A 25,004-nucleotide genomic window follows, 5' to 3' on the forward strand; every position below is an offset into this window, starting at 1 on the left:
TTGAACACAGAAGCCAAACAGCAGAGCTGTGACCACAAGTCAGCCAAATCCTCACTCCGAGCCAAACACACCAGCATGGAACAGATTTTATTTTTACAGCTATGTTACATTTTCCTTTAATAAGCTGTCTTAGATTTATTTTTAAACTTTTTTTTTTTTTTTTTTTGGACAGGCTAGTGCTTTCAAATCTCTCAGTAATTCTGAAAATAGATCTTTTTTATTGATACAGTGGACATGTATTAGTGTTTCTAAATGCATGTTGGTATGCCTGGAGCTTATCAGCTGAAAAAAGAGAGAAACTCCTGTGGAACCTAATGTGGTGACACATGCTTGCTTTGTAAGTGCCCATGGCAATTTTGGATGTTAATGCCCCTGTACCAGAGACATCAGGCCAAAGCAGAGTCAGGAGAAAGGAGCATGCCAGTGGGTATCAAGGTGAAGGTTGGCAGCCTCATTCCAGCTCCCAGTCGGAGATGGGCTTTCCTGAGAGGGTTCAAAGGAACCTGCTTCCCTTTGCCTCGGGTGTGCAGAAGACAATTCCATGGGTGGTGAAGGGTGCAGCAAGGGACATCCTTAACGGCCCTATCTAGATTTACCTGTCAATACCTCATACAAATTGGTAGATCTCCCCACCTACTACTGTTTTGCAAAGGTCCTGGAAACAGAGAGCAGCAATTCCAGCAACTTCGTAGCAGGGCAAATACAGTTGAAAAGTCACTCTCCAGAGTGCTGTTTCAGATCCTGTTGAGGATCAAAGATTAAGCATTAAATTACACTATTGAATCCTTTTCCACAAAGGATGACAGAACTGGGATTTTATACTCTCAGCAGTAAGAGTACAGAACCTTACAAACCTTTAGGAAAACAAAAAAGATTAAAAAAAACCCAACCAAACAAAAAAAGGATATTGTAATGATTGCATCCCATCTTTAAACTGTCCTAAATACCAGCACTCTCATGCAGGTGCTGGTGAGTACGTTAATAATTTTTTGGCAGAAAATATTTAGGCAAACTTAAAACCATGCCAAACCACAAGGATAACTTGTAATTGCAGTAGAAAAACAGCAACAAATTGGCAATTATACCTATTCTGGTAGATAAAGGCAAAACATAAGGATGATGCATATAAAGCAAGCTTGAAAGGATGTCTCGTGTCCCTTAGTGAAACCAGTTAAGATCCCCATAATCTAAGTATGTTGGCTTTGTTTATCTATGCATAGATCAATGTAAATCATTCAAATGCACAGCCATGTTACTTAATATGGGCTAACGAAGTATGAAACAATCTGGCAAAGTCATGATTCATGGCAGAACTTGTAAAAAACAGCTTACATACTTTTAATCAAGGTGTATTTTATTTGAAAACCACAATTTGCTTTGCAAAATTTTTTAATGTAAGCAGTCTGCTTTTCAGATGTGCTGAGCAACTGCAACTCCAATAAAAACTGATGTGCCTTATATCAAAGTAACGTAGCAGTATCCATCCAACTCATTTACTCTTATATTTCCTGTGAAGACACATATGCTTCAGTCCTAACCTTGTTCACAGCGAACTTTACATGTTACACTGAACAAACTGTATCACACTTTCTGGTGTATTTAAAGGATGAAAAGAGACAAGCAGCTTTACACTGCTAGTATGATTTGCCACTGAAGTGCCTGAGAGCAGAGTCAGACCAGCTAACCTGGTTAGTGCTGATCCAGGTGAAGCCAGTACTGTTGTCAGGTCATGCATTTGCTTTGCTGGAGGCTAACTAACTTTTCTAGCAAAAGCTTTTCCTTCTTCACCTCCCTCCCTCCCTCCCTCCCTCCCTCCCTCCCTCCCTCCTTTCCTTCCTTTCCTTCCTTCCTTCCTTCCTTCCTTCCTTCCTTCCTTCCTTCCTTCCTTCCTTCCTTCCTTCCTTCCTTCCTTCCTTCCTTCCTTCCTTCCTTCCTTCCTTCCTTCCTTCCTTCCTTCCTTCCTTCCTTCCTTCCTTCCTTCCTTCCTTCCTTCCTTCCTTCCTTCCTTCCCTCCCTCCCTCCCTCCTTCCTTGCCTCCTTCCTTGCCTCCTTCCTTGCCTCCTTCCTTCCTTGCCTCCTTCCTTGCCTCCTTCCTTCCTTCCCTCCTTCCTTCCCTCCCTCTCTCCTTCCCCCCTTCCATAAAATTGAGGGATACAATCCCCACTGGCCATGGAACATGTGTGTGTGAAAAGTGGTAAGGAGCTAGAGGCAGAGGATGACACCAAAAGGGAAGAGGCTAGTGTGAGGGAGATGCAGGTTTTGTTCTGATGTCCTAATCAAGGCTTAGCCACGTGTTATTAAGCAGACACAATTTGATGTTAGACTGTTCAGACATCGGGGATGATCAGGCCAGACAAGTTCAGACTTTGAACACGTGAAGAAGGAGACCAAGAAAAGAAAAAAAGTTGCAGCGCAGTCTCACTGGTGTTTCAATTTACTTTCTCTGGAGAATTTGCAAATGAGAATTTTCCTGGGGCTTGAGAACCTTTGGCAGGGCTGAGGTGGCAATGACCAAGCGAAAACAGTAAGCATTTCAACTCAGATCAGCATCACCAGCTCTCTAAATAGAAAAACAATTAATTTGTTTTCGTACTTGAAGCTCAGTAGAAATATAAAACCTCAGGGACCATCCACACTTGAAAGCTCTTTTGGATTAAGGCAGTGTGGGAATTTACACTCCTCAGGCTCTGCTTGTACACATAAAGTACAGTTGATTTTTACTCCAAGTAAGACCGTTTTCTGTGACTTAAAACATTTTCAAAGAGGGGAGTTACTCTGAAATAACTGGCTGCACATGTAGGCAAGCTCTAGTAGCTAACACTGGAAGTAAATATTTTAGCACTCAAGCACATAGTGTATAAGCACTTACATATTTGGGTTCATTCAGATGACTCTATCTACCAGGTTTTGTAGGGTTGCTTGTGCACATGCCAAAATATTTACGGGATTGCCCCCCTCCCAGCTTTTCAGGAGATGTGTGCTATGCCCCAGAGTGCCAATTTAAAGGAAAATACGAATCCCTGGATTGAATGCTAGTGTATCCTATCATCTTTCCCATCTCTCTGATACCATTCCAGTTGGCGCTCTAGCACTCCCAGATAATTCACACATGTTCACTCATACACAAATGCTACAGCACCCCTTCCCCCAACGAAAAAGTCGGCCAGCTGTTACAAAATTCAGACATTTCATTAATGCAGTTTACTGGCTGATACTGCCAAGCAAAATAGAGACAATTAATAATAATCAGGACTGAAGGGTCTGAGACAGCTTATGAGTAAAGGATAGTATTAGTTGTTTAAAAAGGACAAACTCACTCCTGCCTGGAGTGATAGGGAACAAAGGGCAGTGATGTATAACCAGGGAGGAAAGAGACTCTCTCCATGGCTTTTGCAGATTACTGTGTGAATGACAGGAGCGGCAGGAGCAAATACCTCTTTTCATTTGCTCAGCCTGCTGCAGAAGAATAGCAGCGCTTGCCAATGAAGCTGCAGCTGTGCTCCAGCTCTGTTTAATCACTGTGTGTGACTGAGGGTTAATTAGCTGCCATTCTTACTGTTATTTGTTGTTCTAATGAAGATTTGCATAAATGTAAGACTAGGAGGTAACTGATACTTGATTTTTCCCTTCAGAGAGTCTGGGGGTGGAAAACTCTCCCATCCCAAGTGTTTATGTTTGTGGGAGATTCAGTGTTGCCTTTCCATTTGACCTGATCGGCTTCTGGCTGATGAATGGTGAACAAAGAGTTCAAAGTTGCTTATCAAATCGAGAGCTCTGTTGGGATTCTGCCTTTAGAAAGTGGCAGACTAGGTAGATGAAGAGAGGACTGAGGGATCAGAAAGCTTAATCCAGCTGACAGAGAGGAAAAAACATATCTGTGTGTTTCTGTACATATATTCAAGTATATATATGTGATATATCTCAGTGATATGTATCTCAGTGATCTATCTATCTATCTATCTATCTATCTATCTATCTATCTATCTATCTATCTATCTATCATGTTCAATCTGGATGGCATGGAACCAATAACTTATTACCGATAACATTTCATAAAAAATAATGAGACAGGCAGTACGACCAGAACAAGCTGTAGCATATTGGGCAATATGCTGAAAAGTAAGAGCTTTTAAGTTTTTGCAAGCCCCCTGTTGTACATCACTAACACTCAAAGTTCACTTTTTAATATAAAAGGTATATAACACTAAACAGGCAATCTCAGAGGAAGGCAAAAATGATTCAGCAGTTCACAGTCACCTGTCATCAGCTCCTTGTAAGAGGGGAATTCACAACACAAATTAAGAAATGGCCTTCATTCCTCAAAAAATCATAGAAAAATTTTAACATGACGCAGTAACAAAATCCAAAACTACTTTGTAATTAAAGAGAATGTTTGAAAATGAAACATCATTAAATTGTTTTATTTGCTATAGGCACAACAATGCTTAAGGCTACTAACTGAAATAAACAGAAGAAAAGAGTAACCTTCCATTTTCAGTATAGCTTGGTGAATGTGATAGTATATTATGGGCAACTGTTGTCAGTGTTCCTCTTACACACTTGCTCAGCTAAAACTGTGGCTTGACAGGATCTGTAAAATAGTCTGAGGGAAAGAAAAAGATCAAAAGGGCAGAGGTAGTAAATTTCTAAATTTCAAAACACCACTGGCAAGTGGCCAGTGTTCAAGCAGCCTGTATCCCTCCACAGAGAGGTGACCGCGAATGAGCGCAAACTTATTGCCAGTTTCTCAGTCCCAATGCAGCTTTGCGGTGTCTCTAGCCCCTTATCTGGTCTCTAAGACACATAAGCAAATACTCAGTTGCTTTTCTCTACACTTCTACCACCAGTCCAATTCATTTCCTACAGGCACCTACACAGATTTTGGGGTAGACGCTAGCAGAAGTCAGTCTTCCAGAGTCACAAGCAGAGAGCATCCAGCCCACACCTGAAATAAATGTGCCTGAAATGGTAACAGAGGGCTACTCCACCCTTAGCTGGAAGGAACGCCATGGATTTTAATGCTACATACAGCAACAAACTCACATGAAAATAAACTGAGTAAATTGCATTATTGCCCACTTTCACCTTATTTTGAGCTTTGAAATAATTCAGTCTTCTATTACAGCTTTTGACTCAGCCCCTGATTACACAATCTCACATTCCGCCGTTTGCAAAGCAGTTTTTAGCCCTTTGGTTGAGAAAAGTTTAAAAACAGGAAACCTAAAGGTTTAATAGCTAGATGGCAAATTAAAAAAGAAAATTGAAGTGTATAATGAAAAAATAAACCAGCAACAACCCTCACAATGTGTAGATAGATCACTTAATTTTTCTTTAATGACTCCTTATTAATTTCTATATACTACAATTTTCCAAGGATATAGTCAGAATCATTCACTGGTAAATAGGGTAAGAGAAAGTGGAAATTACAGATCTAGTGGTCAATGGCAGAAAACAAATCTAAAATAGCTGAGGGAAGAGGTTAAGTGCTATGCTACTTAATAAGAATGACAGCTTGCTTTGAATACTCATACTGGCTGTCCAGGATATTGAATAAACCTAATTTAAATTAATTTTCATTATTTGTAGAGTCTGTGTTAGACATCTATCATTGTCAGTACTATTAATATTCTTTTCAGAGACCATATGATCAGCATATTTAAATGAAAGGTTTCATTTTCAATATTTATTAACTTATTAGTATTTCTTCGTACTAATATCCTAGTTGTAATATCCAAATTAGTGCCTACTACAAGGTATTCTCTACTGATTACACTTTTTGAATAAAAATATTTTTATTCTCAAGTACTAAAAATGAACTTAACCTCCTGAAATCCTGCTTACTTTCTATACTATGTCTTAATTTAAATAATGGAATTTAAAATTTACATTTATGTCTTTTTTAGTAGATAGCAGTAAAACAGTGCACTGACCACGTCCTAGTATCCAGTTGAATGTGAACTGTGAATGAACGCGAATGTGAAAGTTAATTGGTCTTACCCGGGTTGCAGTCTGTGAGGAGGGAGCAGATGGAGAGAAGAACTTTAGAAATGGTTAATGCTGGGCTCCAGTTGTCTTTTAAAATGTCCAGGCAGATGACGCCTTGGCTGTTAATATTACAGTGGTAGATTCTCGTCCGGAATGTTACCTAGAAAAGACAGCGTGTCTCAGTACAATGGTGTTCAATCCAGTAATTACACAACTATTAGGCAATTAAAAAACTATATGAACTAATGTTCTGGTTTCCTGATTGAAATAACAGCACTTTGCTACTGTCAGTTAAAGACTGGGTGAGATACGCGTATTCATAAGAAAATAAACAAAATAAAGTCTGCCACTTCCACCTTTGGCCAGCGGTGGAACTGGTTTGTGCAAGGAGAAAATGGGACAGGTTTCCCAAGCTTCCTTTTGCCTTGGTCTCATCAATCTCATTATTTTTGTATGGGACCATAAAAAGCTATTCCAGCCCATGATCTGGACAACGTTCATAACTCTGGCCCACAGGTACTTGATGCTTTGAAGGGATGCAGAAGAAGACAGATTCTTCCGCTGTCTTCATCTGTTCACCATTTGACCCAACAGATTAAGCTGGAAAAAAAAAAAAAAAAAGTGGAGGCATCCCATCAGTGAATCCTGGAAAAAGTAAAGTGACATATTTTTGATAAAGGCTGCTCAAATAAGATGCTTTTCTTTCCAAATTTTAAGTTACAGTTGAATTGCTTGTGAAAAACCTTTTGCTCTTTTGTAGTTAATTTTGAGGATTTCTCTATCCATTTTATATTGTCTCCCAGGCGATCCTGTATGTACCAAACCGAGGAGAAGAACACTTCTTTTAGCCTAAAATGATGTGCTTCTTCATCAAGTCAAAGATTTAGGCCTTCTATTTTAAAAGAATTTCAGCTATGGAAGTCGACTTTGTAGTTCAGAATGAATACTGGAGCTACCAGATAGGAAGGGACAATATAAAAAACAGCCTCTTGGGGGTCTCCATCAAGGACTAATTTCTCTATCAGCTCTATCCAAGTGACAAATCAAACCAGATGGTTTTAATGACACATCCATAACATCTGAAATTAAGATGTACAATTTCAGTGGTCTATCTCATCAGCAATAACCCTGGAGAGTAATGGAAACTGATGACAGGCGTGCTCCTGCTCTGATTTTTTTCAGTATCAGAAATCTCAGTGATTTCAGTGAGACTGAGATCAGTTCACTTATCAATAAGCAGAAGAGAAGATACAAGAGAAATAACACAGTATCTGTTTTACTTGTATTAAAAAAAAAAAATCATTCTCCAAAACACTAAACAAAATTTTGCCCCTTTGGATTAAATCAAGCAGCTTTGGCAAAACAATGAACAGAAGTAGCAGTAGATTTCTGGTATTAAAACACTGCATTCAACAAGAAGTACTTTTCTTCGCAAGTACTTTTCCACATAAATCTAGGAAGCACTTTTGGAGCCTGGTGTCATGCACCACTGTGTTCTGTAACAAAGTTCCAACAAAGCAAGTTCATCAGTTTTTAAATGCATCTATGTCTAAAGGTATTGCCAATCAACAGGAGAATTTAATAGTCTGCCTTTCCTCTTTTTCCCCTACAGTTGCGGTTTCATTTATTGTTTTCTAGCCTAAGTGCTTCATTTCAAGAACTTTTATGAGAATTCAAAATATTTCTGTCATAATGAGCTGAATTTATCTAAGCACTACAGCCAGATGATGTATTTTTTTCCCTCATTAGGAGTCCAAACACATTCAGCATTTGGAGTGAAGGAAGTTTTCTGCAAGATCAAGAAAATAGTATTTAATGATAAAATTAAATTTTCGCCTACAAAGGGACACTATTTTGAACAAGGAAGTTTACAAATACAGATATGATAAAGTATCTCGCACAAACTGCATGTCAAAAGTATCCACAAAGGGAGTTGGCGTGGAAGAGCATCCTGTGAATTGTAGGCCAGTGTTAATCATTAAGTCACCAGATAGATTAACTCCAGGCACTCTAATACTTGAGAATACAAATGAATCAGGGAATGTGTCCCAGCAGGATGTCCCATGACTCAGGCAAACACTTTAGCATCTGCTTAATTTTAAGTACTGAATGTTTACTTCTCAGTACATTGTTGGAATAAAGTTTTTGATTAATTATTTTTCCTGAACAAAGGTGCTTTCCTATGCGTCTGTGATGAAAAATTGGAGGACTTCTGAATACACCGAGTAGTAAGATATATGTGGTCTCACCAAATGTAGGGGAAACACACTGAATCCATTGCACAGATTAAATTATACTCTTTAAATTATTTATAGATGGCTCAGACTGTGCTGCAAACTGCTTAAGAGAAGGCCATCAATTTGAGTCTGTAATTTAACATGTAACTGTTTTGCCAGCAGCTGAGAAGACAGACACGTCACCACACGTTCCTCGGACTTAGCTGCGTTTGAATCATTGAAGTGGGGACACTGGGGATTTGGCAGGATTCAGAGAGCAACCAGGATGGATGGAGGTGGTTCATGTCTTTCATAAGCTCTTCAATGCTCCATTGCCATCTTAGGCTGTCTGGTGGATAAACATAGGTGGGAATACACCCATTTGGAGTTGGAAGGCTATTCTTAGCAATACTTTAACCCAAAATATAGCATTTTTTCACCACGAGCACATGTTAAAGCCATGGCACTGTGGAAGGTGCCCACTCACAAGATAAGGCTTGCTGCTGCTTATCATTGACAAATATGTCACCAACTTGCCAAACATACCAGTCCACTTTAAAATGCCTGCCTAAGTACACAGAGACATTTTAATGACAAAAAAAATCAAAGCTTTCAGAATTTAAAAAGAAGCTGTATTAATGACAGCCTTAATATGCTGGGCACAGTGGACTGATGGTGGTAGGTAAGGGTGTTCTCCTAAAGCAGCACCCAGTACACCTGGGATGACACACCACTTTCCTCGGCCAGGTACTGCCTCAAATTGCAGCTAATGTGGGAAATGCTGACATGCAACTTCCTGGATGTTGTGTTTACACATTTTAAATGTAGGCAGGGTCGTTCCTGTCATATGTGTAGAGAGAAACCAAGTGAAAACACCATTCCAGGGGAACTACATTTTCTTTATTGCGGTCATATTTTTACCTTTGATGCCACCTAAATGGTTCCTATAAAGGCTGAACTCTAATTCTATTTATCCGCTAATAAAAACACCTAAGCAATCCCACACAGGGGCTCAAGGGAGTGTGTGGGTGGATAGGAATTATCCTCAGACAATTGAATGATAAAGGAGTCATTTTTTTTTTCTTTGAACAATAAGTGTTCTCTATGGGTTTACTCTCTTTGATTCTGCAGTTTTAAGAGGTTATCTATTTTTTTGTGGAATAAAGGTGCAGATCAGAAAAATGTGAATTATGGGAAATAAGGAAAAATGGGACTAATTTCTGAAAACTGTAAGAGTACTATAAACAAGCTTTTGAAAGATAATTATAAGGAGTTTATATTCAATCAGTTTTGCAAGCAAACAATAATAAACTCATCTGTTTATCTACTGCTGAATGCCAAACCCTTCTGAGTACTGTAAAACAGAATTAAACAAATAAAGCCCTCTTTATATAGTCTCTAAGAAGAAAATGAGATTATCTTTTTAAAAGGGGGAGAAAAAATTATTAGAGAGAAAAGAAGTACATGTAAAGCTATGGCTGGCTGTTCATCAAATAAGTTTTAGGACTGAAAAAAAGATTGTTTATAAAACCTGGGAAGAGTAAATTAAGATGGATTTCAGCTGTGTGGTTTGAGACAACTGGTTGTAGGCAAGACAAATCTCTCCTGGATCTCAGAGTGATTCTGAACACTGGTTTCCCAGGATGCTGTAGTCCTAAAATCACTCACAATCTCTATTTTGCACCTAATATCCCCATGTTAGGTCTAAACCCAAGGAGCCACTGTGGTGTTGCTGTCCATGTGTGTGATTTGATTAACTTGCACTGTGAGATTCAGAGACAGGAGTGCGAATGCACAATATTAGGAAATTAGACAATATTAGGAAGAAACTTCTTCACAGAAAGGGTTGTCAAGCATTGGAACAGGCCACCCAGGAAAGTGGTTGAGTCACCATCCCTGGAGGTGTTTAAAAGATGCTTAGATGAGGTTCTCAGGGACATGATTTAGTGCCAGAGTTAGGTTATTGGTTGGACTCGAGGATTTTGAGGGTCTTTTCCAACCAAAATGGTTCTATGATTCTAAGGCACTGCAGCTTTGAAAGAGCTGGTCCCACAAACACATCAGACTCCACTGAATTCAGTTGTAATGCTCTTCAAAAACCTATCAGGAGGAAGAAATTATTCTCCAGTTCTGCACATTAGCATGCAAGGGGTTACAGCGTGTGCTCAGGAATTGATTTCTTTGGTTTGCGTGGGTTCAAACCCCCACCTCCTGTTACTCATTCCTCCCACTGAAGCCTGGTGACAGCCTACGGAGAGACAAAAGATTCCCAGAGCCAACAGGAGAATAAACAGAAACAACCCCATTTTGCTCGGCCAACACTGGTAGCAGGGCTGAGATCCCAGGGCTCTCATTCCTGCAGTTTTGGAATGTTCCTTTCAAGTTCTTTCATTTCTTACAAGGGTGCAATCCTGTACGCCTGCCTGAAATGAAACTTCTGTCTTCCTCAAGTATTCCCCCGGAATTTCATTTTAATAAAACTGTGGTGGCACTACCTGAAGTGGAAGAAGTTGTACTGCATACAGAAAAGGTTATATATATATTAAAAACTATGATGCCCTTTATGATGATGTTCATGGAGCTCAGGAGGGAGTAAGTAGTTCCCATCTCAGTTTGTCAGACTTTATAAGCAATAGATTTGTCTGCTCAAATAGAGAGAATAATAAAACCAAGATCAAGCCTACACTCTTCACTCATATCAGAAAAATACTCTAGAACAACAATGAAAAACATCTATAGCTCTGAGTGACACAACGTTCATGCAAGAGCCTTTACAAGCCTCTGGTTTGTAACTACAGATTTGAAGCATGCACATGAACACTCATTCAGATACTTAATGGATTATCATGTAAAGTGCATAATAAATGACTGACCACATGATGCTCACTCTTAAAGAGCACGATTTAAGTATACGCCAAAAAATGAACTTCACACAGTTCTTAAAAAATTTATTAATTTTAGTTGGTAAAGAATAACTATACTTTATCAAAGGAAAATATATGCCATCTGCATCAGCCGGAAATAATAAATTGTAATTACTTTTGCTTGACCTGCAGAAAAGTCTGACATGCAAACTGCTCTGGGTTTCTGTGGCAAAATGCACCATGCGAGACACAGCTAGCTGGAAGTGGTAACAATTTAAAAGGGATATAATAGCATTCATGAGTTAGCCTTTAATATTACTGAAAATGAAACTGTGCAATATGAGTAATTATTCATTATATTAATGGTAATTATGAAGTTGAGTAACCACTCACACTGTCTCACTGAACAGCCCACTACAGGGAAAAAATATTGAATAAGCACAGCAGTACTAAACATCTACAATATGTAAACATACTCATTCTGCACACAGATTTAATAGCAGAAAATGTAGAAAGGGACCTTGATAATCTTTGAGGTACTTGAGAAGCAAATAAAAAGTTATCGTGAACTGTACAAAGCTTTCTGAAAATAAGGTAAGAGCAGCGGTGGACAAGGGAAATGGATTACTATTTGGGTTAGGGATCTTCAGAATAGAAACGATATTATAAGATGCAAAGCATCAAAAGCTTTTTCTGACAAAGTAAATATGAGTTTTTAAAAATGATTATAATTTAATCAGCAAAATCTTTCTTATAATTAGTAATTCCATATGGAATATTACTTTAAGATTTACTGGCTATTTAACTTTTATAAAATAAATCCTCCGTTTCCTAGTTTAAAGCATGCAGGCTATATCATCCTACATAGACACCTCTCTGAGTTTGCCAAAGTGCTCCTTCATGTTTGGTTTAACACAATGCAACACTTCTGCCCTAGATGTGAGCAGGCCTAGTACATCGCACCATCTTTGTTTTACATGAAAAAAATGTATATCACCATGTGACAGGCAGCATCTGGCATTTTACTGTTTTTCCTAATTCTGTGAAGTTTTGGAAAGAAGGGAGCTCCCGGGTGTGCTCTGGGAATCAAGGCAGAAGCAGGTGTGGCAAGCACGGGGCTGTGGGTACAGGGCTGCTGGTGAGCGGGACCTTCAGGTCCTAAACTTCATTTAAAGAAACTTCAGCTTTTCTTCGTCACTCAGTTTTAACAGCCTCTGGGTATTTAGGTGTTCCCTACAGGAGCAGTTCTAGGCAGATTGACCTCAAATCACTAGATTTCTGTCCCAATCAGTCCATCTGCTCTCATTCTATAGTAATACTGTAAATAAAATTCTTTCTCTCACACCTGCATATATACACATATGCGTAAAAAAGGACAAGAAAGAACACTGAAATATGATGCAGTTTTAGATCACATGCATTTTTATGCAGTAGTAAAATGTGTGATATGACAGAATTACGTACTTCAGAGATTTACAAGGTATTGTTTCTATCAAAAGTGAGTTTTGCACTTATTGGCAATAAAATATAGTTATTGATCCTTTCCTCAGTCTAACATATATCTGCTTACATCTCTATCCTTCACTTTATGTCTCTTTGATTCTGTAATTTTGAGAGACATTGAAGTTTCTTCAGAAGCCACTGGGGTTTGACCTGTCCCAAGCCCTGTACCCCTGCATTCTTCCCTATAGGATTAGTGTCACCTGAAGGTATGGGACCTATGGAAGGAATGGAGTTCCACTGCAGAGGGACAAAGCTGGTGAGGGGCCTGGAGCACAAGTCTGATGAGAAGCGGCTGAGGGAACTGGAGCTGTTTAGCCTGGAGAAAAGGATGCTGAGGGGAGACCTTATCGCTGTCTACAACCACCTGAAAGGAGGTTGTCGCACGGAGGGTGTTGGTCTCTTCTCCCAAGTAGCAAGTGATAGGACAAGAGGAAATGGCCTCAGGTTGCACCAGGGAAGGTTCAGATTGGATATTAGGAAAAAATTCTTCACAGAAAGGGTTGTCAGGCATTGGAACAGGCTGCCAAGGGAAGTGGTGGAGTCACCATCCCTAGAGATGTTTAAAAGGTGGGTAGACAAGGTTCTTAGGGATATGGTTCAGTGCTAGAGTTAGGTTGCGGCTGGACTTGATGATCTTGAGAGTCTCTTTCAACCAGAATAATTCTGTGATTCTGTGATTCTATGATTCTATGGTGCAAGCATGGGGACAGCAGGCTGCAGTTCTTGTGCTCCAAGAAGATCAGGACTTGGGCTGACCCTGCCAGCTCTCACAGCGGTCTGCTGGTGGTAGGTTGCCCATTTCTTCCTCTCAAAGAACTCCCATGCATCTGGTTTCTGCCTGCAGCCACCCAAAGTCTTTGCTCGCTGGGAAAGCCTGTCATCTCCATTTATTGTCATGGATGAGGGATCCACGGGCTGCTCTCAGTGAGGAGATGTAAATAGCAATGCTGGGTGAAGAACAAGGGGGTGTGGAGGCAAAGCAAAGAGGCTGGTGGAGGCATGGAGGTGCGAATGTGCCAGGCGAGGGACCACCAGACAACAAGGAGGATGAGGAGGATGGGGAGGGCAGGAGGCAGCTGGGAAAAGCTGTGAGCAGCCCAGGATGGCACTAAGAGCTGACGTGATGTGACAGAGGCTATGAGAGAAGTATGACGAGGCAAATGAAGGTAAGGGATAACAGTGACAGGAGACCATCGCATGTGAAGGCTGTTCATATGATGCAAATATCTGGGAACGGTCAAGAGATGGTCAGTTGAAGCCCTGCCTGCACCAGGGGTACAGAGAGGGTACATAGCCATGATCAAATAGGCTGTACTTACTATTATTTTGAGAGCTTCAAATGCAAATCAATAGTGACATATACAAGTTAAGGTGCGGTTCTGCCTTGTGAGGTTCATTTTAACAACTGAGGTTAGTAATACCAAGGAATGCTTATTTTTTCTCATCTACTCCTTGAAACACTGTTTTTCTATTACACTGCAGATAAAAGTGTCCTTAACAAGCAATCACATATAAAATAGGCATGAAAAAGTAGAGTAAAAGAACTACCCTAGTACATGAGGCTGAATTTATGAAATAGGTAGAATGTTTGTCTCACAGAAGAAGGATTCCACAAAATGATATGTAGTGTATAGAGATTAGTGCTATATGACAATTACATATAAAAAACTGAAGAGATACTTAATGTTGCCATTAAGATCAGATTCTATAGACACTGTGCATTATATTTACAAAGGAAAAAGACCTTCCTTGCAGTCAAGCAGTTGATTTAAAACAGCTAAGCTTTCAAATGCTGAGAACAATTTGTCAGTCAGTTGATAGACATATGAGATTTACAAGGAGGAAACGAAGTTTTCTGTTATTTTAATTTTGATTTAGAGGTGATTTAGCATTTGCAGCTTTCAAGTCCTGCGAACCACTTTTCAGTCAGCTGAGATTAAAGTCCCCAGCAAGATTAATTGTAGAGCTGGGATTAAGAGATTTTATAAATCACTCAAATTCAAAAATAAAGCTAGCAGAGTACTAGGATAATGATAGATATATCCATATTGTATCAGCTACAGCTAAATTGAATTGACACTGTAATAGACTGAACGCAATCAAATATGAGAGTAGAAGTTATTAATAAAGATTATTCTTGATAAAAATGCAGACACTTCTACAGTGACAATTCCTGGGGGTAGAGTTCTCTTGAAGAGCATTATTTTTCTACAAGCACCTGTACAACCACGGTATGGCTTCCTGATTCATCAAGGCTTCCTGCTCCGGAGGGACAGTATGCAGGATAATGAAATTACTTTCATTCCTTCAATAACTATAGTGTACATAATGATGCAGTATTAATTTGTTGTGATGGCTAAATGTTAAAGGATCTCAGATCAAAATTTTGCACACTTGGGGATTTCACCAATTTCATATGTGGACCAAGGACAGAAATTGAGCTTAAATTCTTTTTGTCAGATCAGGCTGACTAAATGTGATACCCCCCTATTCATATACATGTATATCTACACACATGTACACCCACAGATAGACTCACACCCACACAAGGTACATCTATCTATGCATAGCTATATGTCCCATTCAATACCCTAATGAAAGAGAAAGAGCAAGAGAGAGCTCTCTTTTGTTAAAGCCAAGGGGCAAACTGTCTGAATCTATTAAGGATGAAAGTAAGATAGTTAGAATGAAAAAGAAATCTCAAAGGTATTTCTAAAAAACCGTTGAGGGGTCATTAAGGCACTGGAGAAATGTAAAGTTATTTGCTTGGCAGGCCATCTCAGTATTTTCATTAATTTCTTTAAGTGGCTTCTCTGAACAGGGCACAGCTTTCTCTGTTCTTCAGCCCACTGCACTACAAGGGAGATGCCGTATTTCTGGTCTGAAGTGAAACCTCATCTTGTGACTGAGACTGAAGCCTTGGCAGCATCTGGCCTTTAGCAGAAGGTGAGATCACGTCCATATCTCTGCCTTGCTTTGGCTGTTCCATACCATCCACCCACCTGGCATCTCATAAAACCAGTGTGATACTTGGGATGCAGCTGAAAAAAGAACAGTGATCCTGCGGGCTGCTGCTTTCTTGCTGACTCAGCCAACTGGGCGTTCAGCTAATTTCTGCACTGCTACAGAAGTTTCCTCACAGTGGAGGCAAGGAAATATTCTTAATTGACTAGAGCCTCCCAGAAAGCCAAAGCTAATTTGTCAGGCCTCAGATGAGCTGTTCTAAAAATCCTGTTCTCTGGTTGTAGAGATAAATCAGGGGTGGTCCTTCATCACACCTATTCAGTTTGCATCAGTGACACATAGATAAACTTTTTTTGGGGAAGAACAACTCCCTCCTCTGCATGAGTGTGCTGCAGCTGTGAGTGAAGCCAAATGCCATTGATTTAAAAGGAAAGCAAAGCTGAAAGGGTCAGTGACCTCTGTCTCCGAAAGTCTGCAGTCCAGTTCCAAGGCATGAGACAAAGCTGAAAAACTGAAATAGGCTGACTTCAAAGAGGGAAAAAATTAATATTGTAAGAGCAAATTATACTCTGACTTACCACACATCATAGTCTGTTTTGGTAAAGAATGACTTAATTTGATATTATGCTTATGATCCTACTTTAGAGAGACATTGACAGGTAAGGACAGACAAAAAGAAAACTGTGGAGCTGTAGGGTAAAGACTGGTTATTGCAGACTGAAGGGGAAACCCGATGGTAGTGATGCTCGGCTATGCAAAATGAGGAACACGAAATGGACCATAAAGTGTAATTAGAGGATGTAATGAACAGAGGTAAATCTTAAAAATCTTTAGAGGATGTGGTGTTGAAGGCTACAAAGGTGTAAAAACTGAAGAAATACATAAAAATATAAGTTTTGGATAGATACTTTTCCTTTGTTTAAATAAAACCTGAATGAATTAGTGATTCACTTTCTTTTATGTGCTAAAGATAAGGTGAGACAGCAGCTTAACTACCTAGAAGAACAAATGAAAATTACTTCATACGTTTGTTAAAAAAACCCCAATATAGGTCAAACATCTTTTCTTCGTGTGCAAATATTCTCTCAGATGTTTAATTTTATTTTAATAATGTTTTCCAATATGCAGCAGGGTGCCCAGTGATCAGAATAGGCATCAACAATGTTTACAGAAGGAATCTTGATGCTTTAGAAAATACTGAGAACTTTGTATAATACAAAGCAAATAATGGTAACACCACATACGTATTTCAATTATAATAATAAAAATAAAAGACTTGTCCCCCAAATTTATTTCAATATATTTTTCTCACTTTAAAAATTATTTTACCCTTCCCAGCATCCACATGCAACAGAGACATGCACGATATCAGAGTGCATAATATCTGAGAATAGATAAGGAAAAAGGATTGTGGAAATCTTTCTGCAGATTTTAAAACACTTAGGATTAGGCCTTTTAACAGTAACTAAGTCATGTGACATGGGCATTTGCATTTGGAACCTCAAGATGGGTCAAGTAATTGCATCTGGGAAACACAGTTTCTGTTTCTTCCCAGGTCTCCTGTGGTCACATTTTTGGAAGATCAATTTTGACAGTACTCATTTAAATGTTCCCTTACTTCATAGTAAAATGGGGATGAAAATGGCCCATGGAAATCTCAGGAGGAATGTATGAATTCAATCATAGCGATAAATGTGAACTAGACCTTTTCTGCTATGTACTTACAGGGAGGTAATCTTGCCAGCACTCAGAAATACATTTTATCTCTTTCTCGGTACATTCCACAGTCTTGTACTTTATCTCTAGATTTTTTAAGATGACAGAGCCATAAGGAGTGGAACTATACTTAGAAAAAAAAATCTAAGATGATCTCTTCCCATAACCCTAGGACCCATGATTTTGACAACAGCACCAAATATCACAAATCTTGGATTCAAGTAGGAGAGATGTCAACAGCCAGTGACACAGACAGCATCATACTGTGAGGCCGTATGTTCTGTTCCATGTACTCACTACCTTTCTTTTGCTAGAAATAAGCACGTGAATAACGTTTAACCATCATTTCCCCACAATACTGGCTGGAAGCAGCTACCTTATGACAAGCAGTCATCTTCCCATGCTGCTTTCTTCAAGGGATTTCCCAAACTATTTTACCTATGAATCAGTTTCATAGGGTCTGGAAAACAGCTGTAACGAAATACCAGCAGTTTGAGAGGACCTACAGCAGGACTGAAAATAGGGGTCGTTTACAACAATGGCTGAAGTGAATAGAATAAGAATCCATGTGTACAAAACACGCCAGCGACATCATCGGTTGCATCTGACATTAGTCTCATGCACATGTAGTCATTACTTTCTTACAGAGAACAATTTCTCTCTTCATAAATGCTGGCCTTTTAGTAATACAATATGGCATCATCAACTCTCTCATTCTTTATCACGGAGTACATTTTCATATGATTTATATGCAGACTTTTCTTCCAATGACAATTGGCAACAAGATGAAGGCAGACAAAAAAAAAATCTATTACAGAGCAGGTTAAGAACCAGCTCTTTGCTTGATATTTCATGAATAAGCAATGCACAGCTACATTACTCATGTACCAAAATAATACAGTTGTCAAGCACAACTAAAAGTGGATTGGAAAAGTCTTCACCTCATAGTGAAACAGCAAGCTAGACCTGGACCTTCTATTTTAAAAGGATGCATATTGCATATATTGCCTCAGGACAGATTCAATAGAGAGAATGACAAAAGATATCCCTTCAACTTGTCTTTCACATTTAGTTCTTTACATATTAAGTTTGGATCATAGAGATAACTTCAAGCTCTATTTTATACTCAACAAATCCATTTAGTGGATATGTCGATATCCCCCAAATAGTCTAATTTTAATTTGCTGAGGAACTGAATGTAACCCTTGCATTACAGCTAATACAAACAGACTAAGCCCAGCAAATGAACAAACTAAAGGGGTCTGATAAAATGGACCTTGTTTAGCAAGTAGAAAGTCTCGGACTGGCCTGGGCTGGGAGGGAGGCAGAAAGAACAGGGCATCACCCAGCTCTGTGTGCCCAAAGCTTCAATTAACTGAAGGAGAAGTTAGGACGTTTCAAATTCTTTCTTCACTGTGCAATCATAGCTATCTAAATCAGAAAATGTGCAGTCAGTGAGGTGTACAGCCCCTGTAAGACTTGTCAGGGACCTCAAAGCTTCCTTAAACCAGAACACTAAAAGTGGGAAACAAAGTTGGACCATTTCTAACACTGCTGTGCTGACTCATCTCTAGGTCACCAGGAAAGTCTGCTTTACAGAACGGGAAGTATTTTGAATTCACATCTCTCATTCTTCTTTTTTTTAAAAAAAAAACTTTTCCTGATAATATCCATGCTAACTACTACAAACTTTACTACTGTGGCATTAAAATTCTGTTTATAAACATTCCTCTTTCAATAGTGTACTCACAACAATCAAATAGGAGTCAGCTCCTTCCTCTTTTAATACAACACCTTTCTAGCATAGACCAACATGGCACAACAACCCTTTCACAAATGTGTCAGAAAGAGGGTAAATATTTTTGCTCCCACAGCTCCTCCCAGTGAGCTGTTCCAATCTCTCACTTTCCACACTGGCAAGGTGAACAATTCACCTCTTTTCACTCTGTTTCATAAAGGACAGGCCTATCAATTTATTTCAGCATTAACAGCCCTGCGGGGTAAATTTTCCCAGTTTCTGTTCCTGTTAGTGAACATGTGTGCTAAGAATTGCACTCAGTCTTCCAGATAAAGTCTTACAAGTGTCTTGTATGTGACATTGGTAATTCCTTATCTCTACAGGCAATGCCAAAGGATGCATCTTAGGACTGTATTTGCCTTTTTCATACATGCATTTAACAGGTGTTTTGTACTAAGCCTGTGATCGCCCTGTAAAGCCTCATTTTGACACCCTCCCTCAGCAGTTATGACTATTGGTTATTGATGACACTCTGAATTACTGCGTTTCATCCCACTTCTGTTTTTCCAGTCTTCATAATCACTAGATTTTTCCTGTTTCACATTCCAAGACTACTCAATCATGGTAATGCTCTACCACCTTCATGTTACTGGTACAGTTCTATGTTTGTGGTTAGGGTCATTATTGACAGCATTGAAAACTAATCCACAAGGAACTCTGTAAATATCTGTCTTTCACTCCAGTTTCTTGCCTTTGTTGTGTGTTTCCAAATTCTTCTAGAAAATGGTGTAAAGCAATCACTTATAACTTCATGAACAATACCATATCTTGCATCTGCAGAAGTAATTTATATGGGGTAGTGCAAAAGTTGCACATTTTTGTCAGACTGCCACAGACCTCTGGTGAATGATATGGGTCAAAAGGCAAGACAAAGCATCTTCAGCTGCTATTAAAGGGTGCAATTCAAATATAGATGCTTTCGTATTAGAAACAAATCCAAATCAAACAAATAACTGCTGGAAATTATGCAACTGCTTGCTAAATAAATCCATATCCATCCAGCTATACTGGTGACATGCAGGCAAATTTTAGGCAGTTATCTAAATTCTTTCCATCAAAATACTCAGTTTAAATATTCATTATTGCCTTGAAAGTTTTATATTTCATCCTACAATGATATACCAACATACGCATTAAAAAATATCACAAGGAGAGGACTCCTGTCAGACTTTTAATATCCTCCTACTAACCTTAGGTGGTTTAAAAGGGTAGTCCGGTGAAAAGGTAATGTCAAGGAAGAAAACTCCACCTTCATATACAGACCCTGGAGGCCCCAGTATAGTTGACCTCCATTCATAAATGTTGTCTCCTTTGGGTCCAGCACTAAAATAGAAAACAAAAATATAACGTAATAACCACATACAATCAGGAATATACTGCATCATTTATAGTCTACTAGCAGTACCACTGGTTTTGCAGTAACAGTACAAGTTAAAATTGTGTATCACATTCATTAAGTTAGTCCTGGATAAAATTGTAACTGGTGTCCTAAGCTCTGTCAGCGAAGTGATATATTCAGCCAGGATGAAGTATTAAAATCACATTATAAATTATTCAAATAAGCGCAAAAAAAAATCCCAACTGCCTTATCTCAAATATTTTAGTGGGCAGATGTGAAGTATTTACAGTGCAAGGATACAGGGACTTTGCTCAGATGTCTTCTCACTGCCTTGCTTCACAAGCCATCCTACTTTCACCTACCTCCTCATCCACCTACCTCATCAGTCAGTAGCAGTGTAATTACACACATTATTATACAGCACAGGCTGTACTAAAGACTGAGCAGGGTACAAATGACCTTGCAGCTGTACCTTCTAAGTTACTAACCTAGGGACTACAGTCACTAGCACAGAAGACTGCTTTACTCTGCAATCCTTAACCAATCTTCAAAAAAATATAAACAAGAAGTTGGTTAAATTGTTAGATTATGTTAAGTCAAAGTCCTAATTTAAAAACACACTACTGAAACAATATTTAAAATACATAAAACATTATGCTATATGTGAAACAAGAAAAAGCGTTCACCCACATAGTTAATTCCTGAAAAAATCAAACTGAAAACCAATAAAAGTTCTTGAGTATGACTCTTCCAAGGGCCAACACAGCTTCCTTTCATACAACATAATGCTTGTTCACAGCAGTACAGATTTTAGTCAGGATGGCCTCTTAAGGAGTATGAAGACTTCTTTTTGGTTCGCAGCCTGCTGATACCAGTTGCTGATACAGGACTTGAATTTTAATTAGGATCAGTTGGTATGGGGACTTCTAGGTATCTGATTAATATTTTCCAGAGGAAGGCAGTGCTGGTAGGCATTTCAAATAACTGACGTGTTATTAAGACATTTCTTGTGAAACAATTCTTCTTATGTTTGCAACAAAGACTTCTACAGCAGGCAGGGGTTTGTGAAGTAACCCCACATGTAGAACAGATGAAAACTCTTGGCTATGCCCCATGCCTCACAATGTACCCAAGGATACAACTATTATATGACATCATGTCATGTTCACTGCTCAACTATTCATTTTGTTCACCGAAAGTTAATAAAACCTGCTTTCACCTCAAATTCCTTGGGCTCCCTTCATTAAAACTTCTGACTGCATGATTCCCTGCACACAACTGTGTGACTTAGTGGTGTGCGGTGTACTTCATTAGTCATGGTACCTACATGAATTTTCTATAATAGCTGTTAATGCTTCTTGGCTTTCTAAACTATGTGCTTTCTTAACAAAAATGGGTTAGAGAGACTGTAACATTATGAAACATCCATTTTCTATAGGTCATTGTAACAAAACTAGCAATTGTTTTAAAGATAAAATCTGTTTCTTTAAGTGTCACAATAGCAGAAGTCTTGCCATCCGTATTTCACAGTGTCTATAATACATCAGGTTGCTAGCTGCCAAACAAATTTCATTTACCCAGTTCTCAGTTTGCATTAACCTTTGAATAATAAAGCACAGCTGAGACTGCTGTAAGAAACAAACCAGAGAATGAATAATTAAAACCACCTCCACTGTCTTTAGAAAGACCATTCCCGAGTCAACAGGGAAGGTTTAATTGTGACTGAACTAGGCATTAAGGGGCTAATTGAACTCTTTATAAGCCCAAATGAATGTGGAACTACATCAGTGCTATGGTATACAAGGTTCATAGAAACTAAAACCCTTAAAAAAAATATCAGGCAATTAGTTCAAACAGAAAAGGCAAGAAGCAGGGGCAGTCTAAATCTTACATGAAAAAAAGCCCATAATATGTGAAGGAAACCCTTCCTCCTTTTCTGCAGAAAAGTGTTTTAATACTTGGAGAAGCAAGGATTCAGTTGATGCCAGTAGGTTAAAATGGAAGTGATCCAAATGTCGATCCCACAGAAATGGTTGGAAATAGCAAGTAACAAAAGCAAGCCCTGTCTTCATGAGACCTTATTTAGCCAGGAGGGGATGGTTGGGCTCTTTTCAGGTTTGAGTGAGGCTCACATTTTTGATCAAAAGTCTCTCTGATGGTCGCACTTTCATAATTTATATTATTTTTATTTGTTTTTCCTATTTATTTAATTGCATTAACATTTGAAATGAGCAGTCATTAATTAGAATAGTTGGAAAATGCTCCATCTGCCAGTTGAACTGTTTCGGCACGTCCAGCTACAAGCCCAGCCTGATCACATTCTGAGGATGCTGATTAACATTAATTGAAGGTTTTCTTTGCAAATAAGAGATGAAGCTTTATTAAGTATTATTATTAATTTGAAGAATAGCTTGAATTGTATGGAGTGTGGGAAGACTGCTTTTATTGATGTTGTCTGTTCGAGTGCTTGCTGGCAGCAAGGCCGTTCAGCCGGTGTAAAATACCGATCCATGCGCACAGGCAACAGCTGGTATGAAAGGCAATAGCATGCACAAGCACAACATTTTTTTTTTAACTTGCACATTAATTATACAAAAAGTTTGACAGGTGTTATATCTTTGTTTTCCTTATTTCCTAATTGTAAGCCTTTTATTTATCCACGTTATTGGCAGCAAGAGCAACGACTCATCAGGCTCCACTAGAGAAAACTCCCATATGTGCAAGACCTCAGCCAGATCCTTATTCTATAAGGTTTATAATGCAAGAGGATTTAATTGCCCTCCTCTCCACATGGATATCTGCCCGGCACACTGAAGCCTGAGTGTTTTACATTCAGTATGATTTATATTCCAGCTCTATTAATGTTACTGGCAACCAAACCACAGATCTCAAAGAAAGGAAACCAAACATCTCAGTGCCTGAAGTTCTGTTATCTTTGGAAGGAGAGATTCAGATGTGCATCCGCTTGGCAAAGGGCAGACTAAATCTGTCTTGAACTCCACTGACCCAGGGCCAGAGCATACGCATGCTGCCTCCTGCTCACCCACTGCTAAATCTATCATCTTCAGGGGAGAAATAACGATGGCTTGGGCTGCTCCAGGTGGAAGTGTCTGAACTATAAGGATGACGTGGTCAGGAGAAGGACAGGTCTGCTGTCAGACTGGCAGTGCAGCCTCCCAGTTTGAGCTGTGGTGCTCCAAGCCCAGCAAACCCACAGGATGAGGCAATGGAGAAGCCCAGTGAGAAGCCAGCAGTGTGACCCCAGAGCTGGCACTCCCAACATTTCCAGTGTTTTCTCCCAGGTGTAATTGGTAATGTAGGACTGAGGAGGCGCAGCTGAGCATAAAGACCCTGGCGACCTTACGTTATCAACGGTTTGTCAAGAGCAAGCTTTCTGCTGTCATTATTCTCTTGTAGCTGATGAGACACTGCTCACAATATCGCCTGGTTTACTCGCTGGGGAAGCTTTGCTCCCTGGAAGAGCTGGGGTGGGTGGACATGGAACCAGCCTCTGTCCCTGTCCAGAATATCAGTATGGTTGTATGAAATTCAGGACAAAGGAGTCAAAACAGGTAAAATGGTCTTTGTATTTCACTCTCCTTTGCCTCTCCTTATCTATTTTAGTTCTGCCACTGCATGCCACATACATGCTTGCAGGTGAGATGTATGCACATCAGTTACAGTTAGTAGCAAAATACTTTAAATGCTACTATAACTGAATTCATTTTGCTTTAAATATGCTTAACGCACTGAGTATTTTCTATTCCCTCAACATGTTTTAGTCAGGCAGTCACTTGAAAGTAGTGCTGCTGAAAACTGCTTGTCCAGTACAATCCATTATAAACACCAAGCTTTCCCTGCATTTAGTATATCATGAAATATTAAATTTCAAATGATGTATTAGGAGAGTTGTATGAAAACAACAGCATCTATGAGACATACCAGATGAAAACCTATCTGGAGAAGTTATGCAATTACAGTTGATTTTTAGTTTTATCAGAGCTGTGATCTGCATACAAATTCACTCAATTTCCAGAGAATAACTCAAAACAGTAGAAACACAGGAAACATGTTGTATGGAATAAATTAGTCAAAATAATATTATTATTTTCTAATCTAACTTATGTTTTTGATGCAGTTTGTTTTATGAAACAGCATAACCTTATACTGTAGAAAACAGGGACTAGTTCAATGTCTTCCATTCTTGGTATCTGAATCTTGCTGGTATCCACTTTTAAAGTGTAACTGTACTCTTTAACAGAAGGGAAAGGCAAGGCTAGAGCACAAAACAAAGAAGTAAGAAAAGGAATTGTAACTAGTACTGACATGCTAATGATGTGTGTGGGGAAGTCATCAGGCCAAATAAAACAGGAAAGCGAGATGGCTGGGAGGTCTTCCCATTCCTTAGGACTCAGAAAGGAATTGGGAGATTCTTCTGGACTGGGTAAGTTCATTTTTACCCTCATCCTTTATAGCAAAGCATAATAAAGCAGGACCAGGTTATTATACTAATGTTGTCCATGAACTAGCTTTCCATGGCATTGTCTATGGCGATTCATTCTTATTAACTAATCTGAATTGCCTTAGCACACAGAAACACACATCAGAACTGCGGTTCC

The 25,004-nt window shown here is 39.1% G+C and overlaps 1 protein-coding gene across 4 annotated transcripts in view; it reads right to left on the reverse strand.

The window, feature by feature from the left end:
* LOC136098030 (ubiquitin-conjugating enzyme E2 E2) overlaps positions 1–25,004 on the reverse strand; it is a 208,639-nt gene that overhangs the window by 17,985 nt on the left and 165,650 nt on the right. For all 4 annotated transcript variants that reach the window (XM_071804955.1, XM_065831054.2, XM_065831053.2 and 1 more), the window contains 2 exons: positions 20,237–20,369; positions 5,998–6,145 (listed from right to left, as the gene is read on the reverse strand). In XM_071804955.1, the coding sequence (XP_071661056.1) occupies positions 5,998–6,145; positions 20,237–20,369 (281 nt within the window). The remainder of the gene's footprint in view (positions 1–5,997; positions 6,146–20,236; positions 20,370–25,004) is intronic.

Source organism: Patagioenas fasciata, chromosome 2 (genome assembly GCF_037038585.1).
Source record: "Patagioenas fasciata isolate bPatFas1 chromosome 2, bPatFas1.hap1, whole genome shotgun sequence".
Lineage (NCBI taxonomy): Eukaryota > Metazoa > Chordata > Aves > Columbiformes > Columbidae > Patagioenas > Patagioenas fasciata.